Source organism: Somniosus microcephalus, chromosome 13 (genome assembly GCF_052327205.1).
Source record: "Somniosus microcephalus isolate GS21.2 chromosome 13, FLI_Smic_1.0, whole genome shotgun sequence".
NCBI lineage: Eukaryota > Metazoa > Chordata > Chondrichthyes > Squaliformes > Somniosidae > Somniosus > Somniosus microcephalus.
Window position 1 is genome coordinate 23959578 of NC_140999.1, and position 14571 is coordinate 23974148.

Below are 14571 nucleotides of genomic sequence, written 5' to 3' on the forward strand. Positions count from 1 at the left end.
TGCAGTTTATGGAACCTTGTGTGCAAATTGACTGCTGTGTTTATCTACAAGACAGTGACACTTCAAAAACAATTAATTGGCTGTGGAGTGCTCAGAGATATCCTGAGGATGTGAAAAGGTGCTGCATCAATTTAAGTTTGTTCTTTGAAACCTAAGATGTTTGTACAAGGAATGCAACTGAAATGGGTTTAAATCAATTTTTTTTAAAATAGCATTGCAATAATTAGGTTGTGGGTGTATAAGATGCATGGACATTAACGTGAAATACACAGGCAGGATTTTTTAAAACCTTTATTTGTAACAAAGTAGATTCGTGAAACACAACTTTTTCTGAGCTTGTACTTCAGCTATCATACCAACATTAGGATCGTCATATTTTTGCCACAGTGAATTTTTTTAAATTTTGTGTCATCCCTACTTGTAACATGCGCACATTGACATCACTTGAGGATTTGAAGCAGTTTTGAATTCAGGAATGCATACAAATCCATGAATAAGATTCAAACTGTATTATATTATAAAAATAATAGGTAGGAGTGGAGTAAAAGCATCAACAGGCTCTGGGGCTGATAGTATGTATGCATCGTTCAAGCTTCAATCAGAACCCCGCGATGGTATAACTGCCTGGTTAACTCCCTCCTACCAATTCATTATTCTATATATTACCTCAGACCAGCCATAATCAATAGTATCATACATGGCCTAAAACAGAAGCCACTTTTACACACTTAATGCCATTAATGCAACCCATGTGCAATTATTCAAATGACTTTTTGCTCAGTTACACTCAGGGTTGAATTTCCAGTGCCAAGTGAGGAGATCCCATAACTAACTTTTCAATTTCTTACCCAAAACATCCCAACATACACTGACCCTGGTTTGCTTCCCTAACTGCCTCCTGCAAGAGGCTTTCTATTAGAGTACTATACATCCCATGAACTTTGTGCACCTGTATTCCAAAATGAAGAAAGTTATAGACACGCAAAATAAATGAAATTTAAAAAAAGTACACTGTGGTTCTAAGTTGCTACGCTGTATACCAGGACTGCACTGTAGTACCACTTATGGCCAACTAATGGTGCTGCTGGAAACAGTGATCTATATAAGCTCATGGTTCTGCAAGGGTTTGTAAAGTGCATATTAATACGTAGTAACTAAATTTTATGATCATGAAATTTCAGTTTTAAAAATGCTAAATGGTCATAAAAAAACTAATGGAGTTGCTACATTTACTGACTTGGTAAATTTCTCCTTTCAATCTCAAAATACTCCACTGAAAACAGAACCTACAGAAAATCTCTGGACTTAATTGAAATTGTGGTATCACTGAGACAGATGTTTCTTAGAACGCTGTAAAGCACCAAGTCAAGCAAAATACAGATCCCCACAGCAGGTCTGTGTCATATTACTGTAGTGTCATTCCTAGATTGGGATGGGGAGAGGGGGCAAGAAGGTTGTCACAACCATGTCCAGTAGACTTGACCACAATTACACTGGGGATTTTACTTCAACATTAATTTGGAGAAACTATTTTTGGGGATCAATACTATAGGGCTTCACATTCAGGATACAGCCTGAATTATTGTCACTTTATCCCCTTCTGGGAATGTTTGGATACTTGTGTTTCAGTTTGCAACAAAAGCTTTGATTTTTAATTTCCTTCTTAAAGCTTTCAAATACAAAGCATTTCTGATGTTTGTATACTGCTTTTGGGAACCTCTACACTAATGCAATCATACGCAATACCACTCCACACACTTCCACTGCACTCTTGCTGAATTGTAGACATCTTGACAAAATGGGCTCTCAAAGCTTATGAAGTGAGAATACATTTAGAATAAGTTTACTGATCATTTTATACATTCATCATACAGTATCTAAGATTCTAAGTACTCCTTTTGAATTTACATGATATATTCGCTTGTGAATGCTAACAGGCAGTTTCTAAAATAAAATTACCGATACATTCATACAGTCTAAATAAGCAAAAATTCTCTCATTAAGTAATGTCATGGCTTGTGTACTGGTTGATGAAAGGGCCATAACAATGTTGCTGTTCAGCAAGCCTTCAAGTTTCAGTGCATCACCATGGTGGCAAACTGCAGGCGTGATGCTCTTATTCCAGTTTTCCAATAATACAAAGCTCAACTGTGTACTTGGTAGCTGATTCCAGTAGGTTAAAGCGCGTGTAGATTTTTTTTAAAAATCATACAGAAATTACACTTTAGGTAACAGCATCAACTAAGAGGTGCCTCCTAGCTTTGAATCAGGCAGAAATTTGTAATTTTCACTAGCAGCCTGTCGACCTAGCTACTGTTTGTTTGGGTAGCATTGCACAATTGTAAAGTAGCCTTCTTCAGTTCTCCCTCGTTATAGTCTTGCAACAACTAACCATTTTAGATGAGCATTTCCTTTCCTAGCGACATGTGAAACTCCATATGGCTGAAAATTTAGTTCAATAGATCAATAACTATGAGCCACTAAATGTTGATATGCCTGAAATTCTAAAAAAGTACCATAAAAACTCAATAGAAGCTATCCTCATGTCATTTGGGACTGCAATTTGATTGTTATTTTGAATTTAGCTGATTTTTCTGTCAAGTTAATCTTAGGTAGGTTCCCCATCTTTAAAGGTTGGCTCAGATAATTAAAAGATTAGAAAACTGCTTAACAATTGGGGGGGGGGGGGGGAAATAAAACGCTTTATCCACATTTTTAGCATCACTTCTTTCTTTATCTAACCCAGGTATTTAATCAATTTTTCATTTTTATTTTTCGCATAGTAAAGATATTACTTCAGCTAATTTATGACAATTTATTGCTGCAATTTAAATTGCTTCAAAGACATCAAAAAAGTATTTTTAACATTTTCTTAGGTTCAAACAATGTTAAAATGAAACCTAAAAAGAACTGCAGCCACAGCATTATTTAAAATAGCACTCGTGTATTCTGTATGGTCGATCACAGTATGTACCACAGCATACTGCAGTTCAATAGCAACCAATCAGAAGCTTAACCTTTAACCTTAATTTAAAGGCAATCATATCCAAGAAAAAAAAACAATCCTACTGATTGTTTAAACACAAAGACTGCAGTTGCAATTCTGGTTTGTTAGCCATTTCACAGTACTGACAATTAATTAGCATCTTGACAAGTCCCTGAATTCTACTTCCCAAGGTACTTCTGCAGTTGTAAGGAGAAAGTGGTTGAGAGAATTACAAATCATGTTGTACTTGAAGATTATTAGGGATCAAGTAGTGGGGGAAAAAGTATCTTTGTACAATGGAGGCAATTCCTCATCTTCTCAATAGGACTAAATCTGGTAATTTTGTAACAGTGGGAAAACCAAAATTTATACACAAGGCTTAGGCACCAAACTGGCTTTCCTGATGTATGCAAGATAAAAGAAAATACTGCTAAATCTTATTTACAAGGCAAGATTTGAATTTCAAAATGGCCACTACCAGTCTTATAACAAGATGGTTGGCCAATTAGCACCTTTGTGTTTTCTAGCCTTGCACGTGCAACTATAGATTAATAATAAAAATGCAATTCCAATGCCGTTAGTTACAAAAGGAGTTTTCTACACCTAGTTTCATTAAGATAAAATGGTGTCTGCAGGGCAGCGTACATAAGAATTGTGCCCTTGGAAAGAGCACCAATGCAATTAAAACAAAAGAACCAATTATCAACATGCAACTTACTCCACTGTCATTCTAAATATAATACGCTAGGAAACATCCCTGAGGTTTCATTATTGTGTATTACCTCAGTCAGCGCTAGCACTAAAACAGAGGCTAAACTTTTAGCATACATTTTTAAAGTATTTTACTGCATTATTGTTCACAGTTTTGATCATAAGACACAAAAGGGAAAAAATAAACCAAGACCATCTTCCCTGCATGGCTCATTGGGTACAAGTGTTTGGGTTTCTTTGCTGCTAAAATGGAGCCAGGTCAGTGGTTCAATTCCACAGTTGGTTTAAAGGGTACAAGGAAACCCCAGGGATATAGGATTAGAGTAGATAGGTCCAGTGTGGAGCTAGCACTGGTACAGACAGATGAGCCAAAGAGCTTCTTTCAGTGCTGAAATTTATATAATTCTTTCAATGTGCGTGAATATCTATGCATTTTTAAAATAAATGCTGCCCTTGTGATAAGTTAAAACCAATGTATCCAAGTCAAAAAAAACTTTCATCTACAATTTGCACAATATAAGAGTTCAGAACAATTAGTTACATTTTTCTACAATACCAGACTTTTACAGATCATGCTAGAGTTACTGGACTCGGACATGTCTTTTAGGGGGGGGGGGGGGGGGGGGGAAAAGAGAGAAGAAATCAGTCAAGTAAATTACAAGATCTTTTGTGCATAAAATCAAAGTGGTGGCCAGGAGGACAGCAGTGCAGGGTTTCTAAGAAAAAGCTTGAAACAAACTAGCACAAGGGGCTGTTGAGGTGCAGCCGTCGTTGAATGGGGGAAATAGGATCTTCGTTTCAAACTGTTCACTTTCATCAATTTGCATTACATCTGTCTTAGAATGCAACCCAGCCACCGAGAAAGATTCTTCTGTCTTTCCTGAATCTGTAAGTTTTTTTAATGCTGCCATCCCTTCTGATCAGAGGACACCTTCTACTTCAAACTGTCCTGTTTCTACAGATGTCCATAGATATGGCACTATTCAGATTGTGTTCTGGTTCCACCTGAACGAGATAATACAGACCAAGTAGGTTTGCAGGTCTGGCACCTCAGCAGTATCGTCAGTGAAATTCAAAGTGCTCCACTCGGCTGTTGCCAGTATAACAGGGTAGAAGTCAAATGTTGACTGGGTGGAGACCTATATTTATTTATTACTCGAGTTATTGAGCGACAGTCCCTTAAACTGAATACAAAATTACTTTTAACTTGGAAACGCATGCAGATTTTGTAGTGGTAACTTACTAAACATGTGTGTATTTCTGTTTTAATTGTATAATACACCAGTATCAGAATACACCGATTAGGATATTACAAAATGCTCTTAATCCGGTAACCTTCCTAAAAATTGGACCCATATTACAGCTGGCAAAACACATGTAACTATAGTAATAGTCTGAACTGATTTCCTACTGAAATGCTAAGAGTACACCATTTACAAAGGTTAAGGAGAACAACAGCTGCTTAGCTGAAAATGGGTTGCACATATTGCAGCTTTCTAGTTACATTTTGGTGCTGATAAACATGCTCACGTTTATTTACTAATTCACTTCATTAAGCATTACAAGTTAACACGTTCCCTTTTTAAAATCTGGATACTGTACCTTGTATCACAAGCTGTTGGTCCAATCCAAAGTTTTTTTTTTTTTTTTTTAAAACAGAATAATGTGTTATATGCTCATTTGAAGCTCTCCTCTTATGCAGTGTAATGTCTTTGGGCTTGACCACCACCAAGATCCTTCTTCATTGTAATAATGCTTTGGTTGATTAAACTGAAACTTCAAGGCTTAAATACTCAGCGTTGCTACAGCCCTGGTTACATAAGTGCTTTTCATACATCGATAAGCAAAAATGTTTGCTTAGAATTGGCACCACAATATCAATACTCCCACATTCTGCGACAATACAGAGCTGAGGGGAAAAAAAGCTTTTTTTTTTTTTTTTACACTGCCAGCCAATAACATTTAAAAATAAAGCACAATATTCAAAACCTGTGCCTAGCAGTAGGCACATTACTCTTCATTACAAATATACAGTAGCATACAACCAGTTTGTATTTGATAGATCAGCCAAGGTCTCTTCTGAGGTCCCACTGAACTTGACTACGTATAAAAGATAATCTCCGGGACCTGTCCATCCTCTACTGATGTTCCATTATTATTTCCAGCAGCATAACAGAAAGTGAAGACCGTTCTTGTGCCCGTTGTGGGAGATTCGTGGATGACTTTACGAAGTCCTTTTGTTCCATAATGTGAATCTGGCCCCTATACATGTACATACATATAAAGAATCATAGTAAAAAAAAAAACATCTTTAGGGGTCATGGAAACCAAAATAAATTTGTACAACTAAAACTGTAGTGCTGCAGAAGTGATTTAATTTAGCTGTGAAAATTACTCAATGGAAAGGCATTTTTGTAAACAGTAAAATGGTATTCAAAAAGGCTGGAAGGTACAGCAGGCAACTACACAGATTGAGTCATAGTATAGTGAACTCACACCTGCTTAATGAATTTACTATATGGGTGTTTTCTGTGGGGTGGGTGGGAGCAGGGCGAGAACATACAATAGAGGTTGGCACTTTCCCCCTTTGGGGGGGGGGGGGGCGGGGGGGGGGGGGAAAAGAGGGACCACGAGATGCTCTTACTGCTGGTTACTGTTATAAAGTACAACTTCTATGAGGTGCGGAGCAATCACCTAGACACATTATCTGAAGAGGTGCAGGAGGAGGGAAATTTAAGTTTACTCTTTAAAAACAAAACCAGAAAAAGAGGGGGAGAAGAGTGAAGGAAAGGGAGGAAAAAAAATCGAGGACAGATATTTGGGAATGATTTAAAGACATTAATCTCGGAGAATGTTCGGATGACAATGAACCACTTTGCTGTTATGATTATACAAGTGATGTGACCTCACCAAAATTAAATTACAGCCAGATGATTATATAAGTTAAAAGTTTCTTTTAATAAAGAATGATGTAAACTGTTTTGCCCTCATTTCCACTTTTTCTTATTGCCAATAGCTATTATCATGGTGGGACTAGCAGACCATGATGTTCAATGCAATTGATGTGTTGATATCCAACTGCTTCATTGCCAATTTTGTAAGTGATAATCCACTGTTGATTTCCAGGATTCAACAATGCAAATGATAAAATGCTTTTTGAACAAGTCTGTTGACATACCTTCAATGTAGCACATGCAGTATAGTTAACATTGGGTAAAATCTCCACTGGTTCCTTGAACATAACCCTGAAAGTGTTGGATGATCCATCACAGCTAAAACCAGTGTCATTCTGTCCCAAAATTGTATTACTGTCAGTATGGATAATCTAAAAAAAATCAAATGCAACGCATTACAATAAGTAAACCTTCGCAATTGCCATCAGAAAAAGGAGATTAACAATAGTAAGGAAGGATATTAGCTCTGATGATGTGGAATCTGTATGGGTAGAGCGGAGAAATACCAAGGGGCACAAAATATTAGTGAGGGTTGTATACAGACCCCCAAACAGCAATGCTGAGATTGGGGATGGCATTAAACGGGAAATTAGAGACGCGTGCAATAAGGGCACAGCAGTTATCATGGGTGACTTTAATCTACATATAGATTGGGCTAACCAAATTAGTAACAATACTGTGGAGGAAGAATTCCTAGAGTGTATACGGGATGGTTTCCTGGACCAATATGCGGAGGAACCAACTAGAGATCAGGCCATCTTAGACTGGGTATTATGTAATGAGAAAGGATTAATTAGCAATCTTGTTGTAAGAGGCCCCTTGGGGAGGAGCGATCATAATATGATAGAATTCTTCATTAAGATGGAGAGCGAAGTAGTTGACGCAGACTAGGGTCCTGAATTTAAATAAAGGAAACTACGATGGTATGAGGCACGAGTTGGCTAGGATGGATTGGGGAATGTTACTTAAAGGGTTGACGGTGGATAGGCAATGGCAAACATTTAAAGATCGCATGGATGAACTACAGAATTTGTTCATCCCTGTTTGGCATAAAAATAAAACAAAAAGGTGACTCAACTGTGGCTAACAAGGGAAATTAGGGATAGCATAAGATCTGTAGTGTATGTACCTTTAAGAGCCCCTGTGTACTGTAATACCGGTAGTGACCACTCGGGTATATAAGCCTGTATAGCGTCTTGTATCTTTTAGTTCACCTCCAGACTTTGTTCAGTAAACACCTGTTAAACCAACTCCTGCATTCCGTGTCTCCTTTAACACACGGATACAACAGTGGCGACGAATTGGAAACGGACTTACCTGCAATTCGGCAGCACCTCAAGGAGATCGATTCCTCAGACGAAGGTCGAAGAAAAAAGAAAAAAAAAAAAACTGGTTTCACCAGCTAGCCGGGCTGGTGGCAGGTACTGCACTAATCCTTCCTGGGCGGCGGGCTGGGGCTCAATCGGGTGGCTCTGCAGCGGGGCCGAGCAGCGAGTCGGAAGGCGGAGGCAAACAGAGACGGAGGGTGGAGCACTCGGGAGACGGCCGGCGCTGCAAAGCAGGTCGGCATTCGGACCAAGCAGAGGGAGGGAAAAGTCCCAGAGAGTCCGGCAGGAACGAGTCTCCAACTATTAAAAATATCTGTGTAAATAAAAACCGCGGAGAACAGCGTTGTCAGCAGCGGCGGGAAAGCGCGGGAGGCGCCATTTTTTCTCGGCAGGGAAGAAAGGAAAGCGCGGGAGGCGCCTTTTTGATTTTCAGGATGCCTAACACTGGCAATATTACTGCTTTCGATAGTGATATAGAGGATTGGACCACATATGTGGAAAGAGTGGAGGTATATTGCACAGCGAATGAAGTAGAGGATGATAAAAAGGCATCGGTACTTCTAAATCTGATGGGCGCAAGGACATACGGGCTGTTACGAATCTTAATCACTCCAGCCAAACCGATGGACAAGAATTTTAAGGAGATTGTTGATACCCTACAGGAGCACTTAAACCCAACACCGCTGCTGATAGCGGAACGATTCAAATTCTTCAGGAGGAACCAGCACAAGAATGAAAGTAACGCTGATTACCTCACCGAATTAAGAAAGCTGTCAAAGCACTGCCAATTCGGGGCAGGACTGGCAGATTCTCTACGAGACAAATTCGTCTGCGGTCTCCTAAGTGAAGGAACACAGAAAAGGCTACTTTCTGAGAAAGATTTGACACTGGACAAGGCTTTCAGTGTGGCTGTATCATACGAAGCAGCAGCAAGAGGAGCTGCAGAGATACAGCAAAGGCCACAGGACTTCGGCACCCATGAAATGACACGGGGTTTCGAGAGATGTTATCGCTGCGGCAGATCCACCCATGACCAGAGGGACTGCTGGTTCAAGGACAAAGCATGCAGGCAATGCGGAAAGATGGGACACATTGCACATGTATGCTGATCTGGAAACAAAAAATCCACTGACAGAAAAAAAATCAATAAAGGAAAAGTACAGAAAGGTACAAATGATGACGGACAGTAGCTCCGAAGACCAGAAGAGCGATAGCGACTCCGGAAACAAGAGACTAAGCTGTCTCAAATTACATAATGTAATTGCCAAAGAAGATTACCAGACCATTTGGGTTACCCTCACGATAGCGGGGTCCCCAGTTAAAATGGAGCTAGATACAGGATCAGCTCTGACCGTCATAAGTCGACGGGATTACGAGCGGCTATTTCCGCATATACCTTTGAAAGACACATCCATTATCTTGAAGACATATACGGGGCAGAAAGTATACCCCAGAGGGAAAATAAAGGTGCCTGTTGTATACAACGGCAAGGAAATACAGAAGTTGTATTTATACGTTCTGCAAGATGGTGGTCCACCGTTGTTGGGACGTGAATGGATCAGGGAGATACGTTTAGACTGGCACTCCATTCAGGCACTGACGGTGACCAGTAAGAAAAAAAATGATGATGTCATACCTGAACGATTAAAAGACATCTTGGCTAACGCCAAAGAAGTGTTTCAACAGGAACTAGGAACCTTGAAAGGCGTCACCGCCTCAATAAAAGTGGAAGATGCGGCAATTCCCAAGTTTTTTTAAGGCCAGGCCGGTGCCATACGCAATTCGTCCAGCAGTCGAGGCAGAGCTGGAGAATTTGGAAAAAGCAGGCGTGTTATCCAAGGTAGATTGGAGTGAGTGGGCAACACCCATCGTCCTAGTCATGAAGAAAACGTTGAATAATGATAAATCTGAAGAACAAAGAAAAATTCGCATCTGTGGGGACTTCAAGGTGACTGTAAACCCAGTCCTTCACACGGTACAGTATCCTCTTCCGAGGATAGAAGATATTTTCGCTTCACTATCCGGAGGGAAACATTTCACCAAAATTGACTTGGCACAAGCATATCTACAGATGGAGGTTGAAGAGGCCTCTAAAAAGTATCTCACGATAAACACACACAAAGGCCTGTACCAGTACAATCGACTGGTTTTCGGAGTAGCATCAGCTCCAGCTATCTGGCAAAGAGCTATGGAGCAAGTCCTGCAAGGGATTCCGGGGACTCAATGCTACCTAGACGACATCCTTGTAACAGGAGAAAACGACAACGAGCACCTTGCCAATTTGGAGCAGGTGCTCACTAGGCTGAGAGAACGGGGCCTACGAGCAAACTGCCCCAAGTGCGAATTTTTCCAGAAACAAATATCATATTGTGGCCATATAATTAACGAAGAAGGGTTGCATAAGTCACCTGAAAAAATTGAAGCGGTCATAAAAGCCCCAGCACCTGAAAATGTCTCACAATTAAGGTCGTTCCTGGGATTGATAAATTACTATCATAAATTTTTACCGAACTTGTCAACTGTTCTGCACCCGCTTAACGCACTGCTACAAACGGGAGTAATTTGGAAATGGAGCGAAGACTGTAAACGTGCCTTCCATAAATGCAAAGGCTTAATCACGTCCAAGGAAGTGTTGGCTCATTACAACCCATCACTGCCAATCAGACTGGCGTGCGATGCATCCCCTTACGGCATAGGAGCGGTATTATCGCATAGATTCCCTGATGGCTCGGAGCGGCCGATAGCTTTTGCGTCACGCTCATTGAACTCAGCTGAGCGTAACTATGCCCAGATTGGCAGGGAAGCACTCGGCCTGGTATGGGGAGTGAAGAAATTCAACCATTACCTACATGGACAAAAATTTACCTTGTTGACTGACCATCAACCCCTCGTCTCCATATTCAACCCTAAAAAGGGCGTTCCCATTATGACAGCGCAAAGGCTACAGAGGTGGTCACTTTTCCTAGGGGCACACCAATATGACATAGAATACAAAGGATCAAAACAGCATGGAAATGCTGACGGTTTATTGCGCCTACCGTTGCCAACGGTAGAAGAGGCACCTACAATGGACCCAGTGGAGATGTTCCACTCAACCATAGTAGAATGTCTACCAGTAACAAATTCTACCATTGAAAAGGAAACGAGAAATGACCCGACTCTTTCACGGGTCTACGATTTAACAGTGAAGGGATGGCCAGCACATGGCGAACCACTGTTGCCAGCATTCTTGCAAAGAAGAGAACAGCTGTCAGTGTGCCGAGGAACCTTGATGTGTGGATCCAGAGTGGTGATTCCACCCAAACTCCAGGATAAAGTGCTAAAGGAGCTTCACGAGGGGCATCTGGGTGGAGTGAAAATGAAGAACCTAGCCAGAGCGTTTGTGTGGTGGCCAGGTATCGATGGAGACATCGAAGAAATGACCAAGAGCTGTCTAGGATGCCAGAAGGTCCAAAACGCCCCACCACAAGCCCCTCTACATCCATGGGAGTGGCCCTCATCTCCATGGCAAAGGGTACATATCGACTTTGCTGGTCCATTTATGGACTCAAAATGTTCTTAATCGCGGTTGATGCACACTCCAAGTGGCCGGAGGTAATAAAGATGTCCTCCACCACCACGGAAAAAACCATCACAGTATTAAGGACCATATTTGCCAGGAATGGGCTGCCGGAACAGATCTGTTCTGATAATGGACTGCAATTTGTGTCCGAAGAATTCAGGAAGTTCTTAAAAAACAATGGGGTTAAGCACTACACGTCTGCCCCATACCATCCCGCCACCAATGGATTAGCTGAAAGGTTTGTCCAGACCTTCAAGAAGGCCATAAAGGCCATGGGTAATGAAGACATAAATCTACAACATAAGGTAGATAACTTCTTGTTTGCATACAGGAATGCAGCACATGTGGTTACAAACCAAACTCCCGCCATGATGTTTTTCAATAGAAGACTAAGATGCCGGCTGGATTTGATCAAGCCAAACATCAGAAGGGACGTAGAGAACCGGCAATTTCAAGGCATGAATGAAAGGCCAACTAGAACCTTCCAGATAGGTCAACAAGTTTTGGCCCGGGGCTACCGTACCGAGAAATGGCAGCCTGGAACTATTTGCACACGACTAGGACCGCTGTTGTATACCGTGGACATGGGTGAAAGCATAATAAGGCGCCATGCTGACCAGATCATAGAGTCATCAGAAAAGGGACAACCTACACCACAACTCTATATGCCTAATGATGAAGCAGAGATACCCATAGTATCTACCTCCGATCCGGTGATACTGGAACCAGATGAACCCGACACTGGCATTCAAGCCGAATCGACCTTGCCAAAAGAACCTACTACACCACCGAAAACTACTACACCACCGAGGCGTTATCCAGACCGAGTCAGGAAGCCTCCAGAGAGACTGACTTATAATTGATTAACTGCAGCAAATGTGTAGATTATTGTTCTTGTAAACATGTTAATTAATGATTACTTAAAATGTTATGTACTAATTATCTAAAAGGGGAGGAATTGTAGTGTATGTACCTTTACGAGCCCCTGTGTACTGTAATACCAGTAGTGACCACTCGGGTATATAAGCCTGTATAGCGTCTTGTATCTTTTAGTTCACCTCCAGACTTTGTTCAGTAAACACCTGTTAAACCAACTCCTGCATTCCGTGTCTCCTTTAACACAGGATACAACAAGATCCAAGGAGAGGACATATAAATTGGCCAGAAACAGCAGCAAATCTGAGGATTGGGAGCAGTTTAGGATTCAGCGAAGGAGGACAAAGGGATTAAGAGGGGGAACATAGAGTATGAGTGTAAGCTTGCAGGGAACATATAAACTGACTGTAAAAGCTTCCATAGATATGTGAAGAGAAAAAGATTGGTGAAGTCAAGCGTAGGTCCCTTGCAGTCAGAATCAGGGGAATTTATAATGGGGAGCAAAGAAATGGCAGACCAATTAAATACATACTTTGGTTCCGTCTTCACAAAGGAGGACACAAATAACCTCCCAGAGATGTCGGGGAACATAGGGTCTAATGAGAGGGAGGAACTGAATGAAATCAGTATTTGTAGGGAAATGGTGTTAGGGAAATTGACGGGATTGAAGGCCGATAAATCCCTAGGGCCTGATAATCTACATCCTAGGGTACTTAAGGAAGTGGCCCGAGAAATAGTAGATGCATTGCTGGTCATCTTCCAAAATTCTATAGACTCTGTAACAGTGCCCATGGATTGGAGAGTTGCTCATGTAACCCCACTATTTAAAAAAGGTGGTAGAGAGAAAATGGGTAATTATAGACCGGTAAGCCTGACATCGGTAGTGGGGAAAATGCTAGAGTCCATTATAAAAGATGTAATAGCAGAGCACTTGGAAAACAGTGACAGGATCGGACAAAGTCAAGATGGATTTACAAAAGGTAAATCATGCTCGACTAATCTACTGGAATTTTTTGAGGATGTAACTGGTAGAATAGATAAGGGAGAACCAGTGGATGTGGTGTATTTGGACTTTTAGAAGGCTTTCAATAAGATCCCGCATAAGAAATTAGCGTGCAACGTTAGAGCACATGGGATTGGGGGTAAGGTACTGACTTGGATAGAGAACTGGCTGGCAGACAGGAAGCAAAGAGTTGGAATAAACAGGTCTTTTTCCAAGTGGCAGGAAGTGACTAGTGGGGTACTGCAGGGATCGGTGCTAGGACCCCAGTTATTCACAATATATATTAATGATCTAGACGAGGGAACTAGATGTAATATCTCCAAGTTTACAGATGACACAAAGCTGGGTGGGCGTGTGTGCTGTGAGGAGGATGCAGAGAAACTCCAGTACGATTTGGACAGGTTGGGTGATTGGGCAGTTGCAGTATAATGCGGATAAATGCGAGGTTATCCACTTTGGTGGCAAAAACAGGAAGGCAGATTATCTGAACGGCAATAGATTGGGAAAAGTGGAAGCGCAACGAGACCTGGGTGTCCTTGTGCACCAGTTGCTGAAGGTAAGCATGCAGGTGCAGCAGGCGGTTAAGAAGGCAAATGGTATGTTGGCCTTTATAGTGAGAGGATTCGAATACAGGAGCAAGGATGTCTTGCTGCAGTTGTACAGGGCCTTAGTGAGACCACACCTTGAGTATTGTGTGCAGTTTTGGTCGCCTTATCTGAAGAAGGATGTTCTTGTCATGGAGGGAATGCAGCAAAGATTCAGCAGACTGATACCTGGGATGGCAGGAATGACGTATGGAGAGAGATTGGGTCGATTAGGCTTATATTTACTCGAGTTTAGAAAAATGAGAGGGAATCTCATTGAAACTTATAAAATTCTAACAGGACTAGACAGACTAGATGCAGGAAGGATGTTCCCGATGGCGGGGGAGTCCAGAACCAGGGGTCACAGTCTAAGGATAAGGGGTAAGCCATTTAGGACAGAGATGAGGAGGAATTTCTTCACCCAGAGAGTGGTGAACCTGTGGAAATCTCTACCACACAAGGCAGTTGAGGCCAATTCATTAAATATATTCAAGAAGGAGTTAGATATATTTCTTAAGGCTAAAGGGATCAAGGGATATGGGGAGAAAGCAGGGACAGGGTACTGAG

At 41.3% G+C, this 14571-nt stretch overlaps 1 protein-coding gene across 8 annotated transcripts in view; it reads right to left on the minus strand.

Moving 5' to 3' along the window:
- Positions 1–276: 276 nt before the first annotated feature.
- Positions 277–14571, minus strand: part of LOC147108134 (BTB/POZ domain-containing protein 2-like) — a 42478-nt gene continuing 28183 nt past the window's right edge. For all 8 annotated transcript variants that reach the window (XM_086004635.1, XM_086004634.1, XM_086004631.1 and 5 more), the window contains 2 exons: positions 6876–7022; positions 277–5959 (listed from right to left, as the gene is read on the minus strand). In XM_086004635.1, the coding sequence (XP_085860761.1) occupies positions 5798–5959; positions 6876–7022 (309 nt within the window). In that variant the 3' untranslated portion in view covers positions 277–5797. The remainder of the gene's footprint in view (positions 5960–6875; positions 7023–14571) is intronic.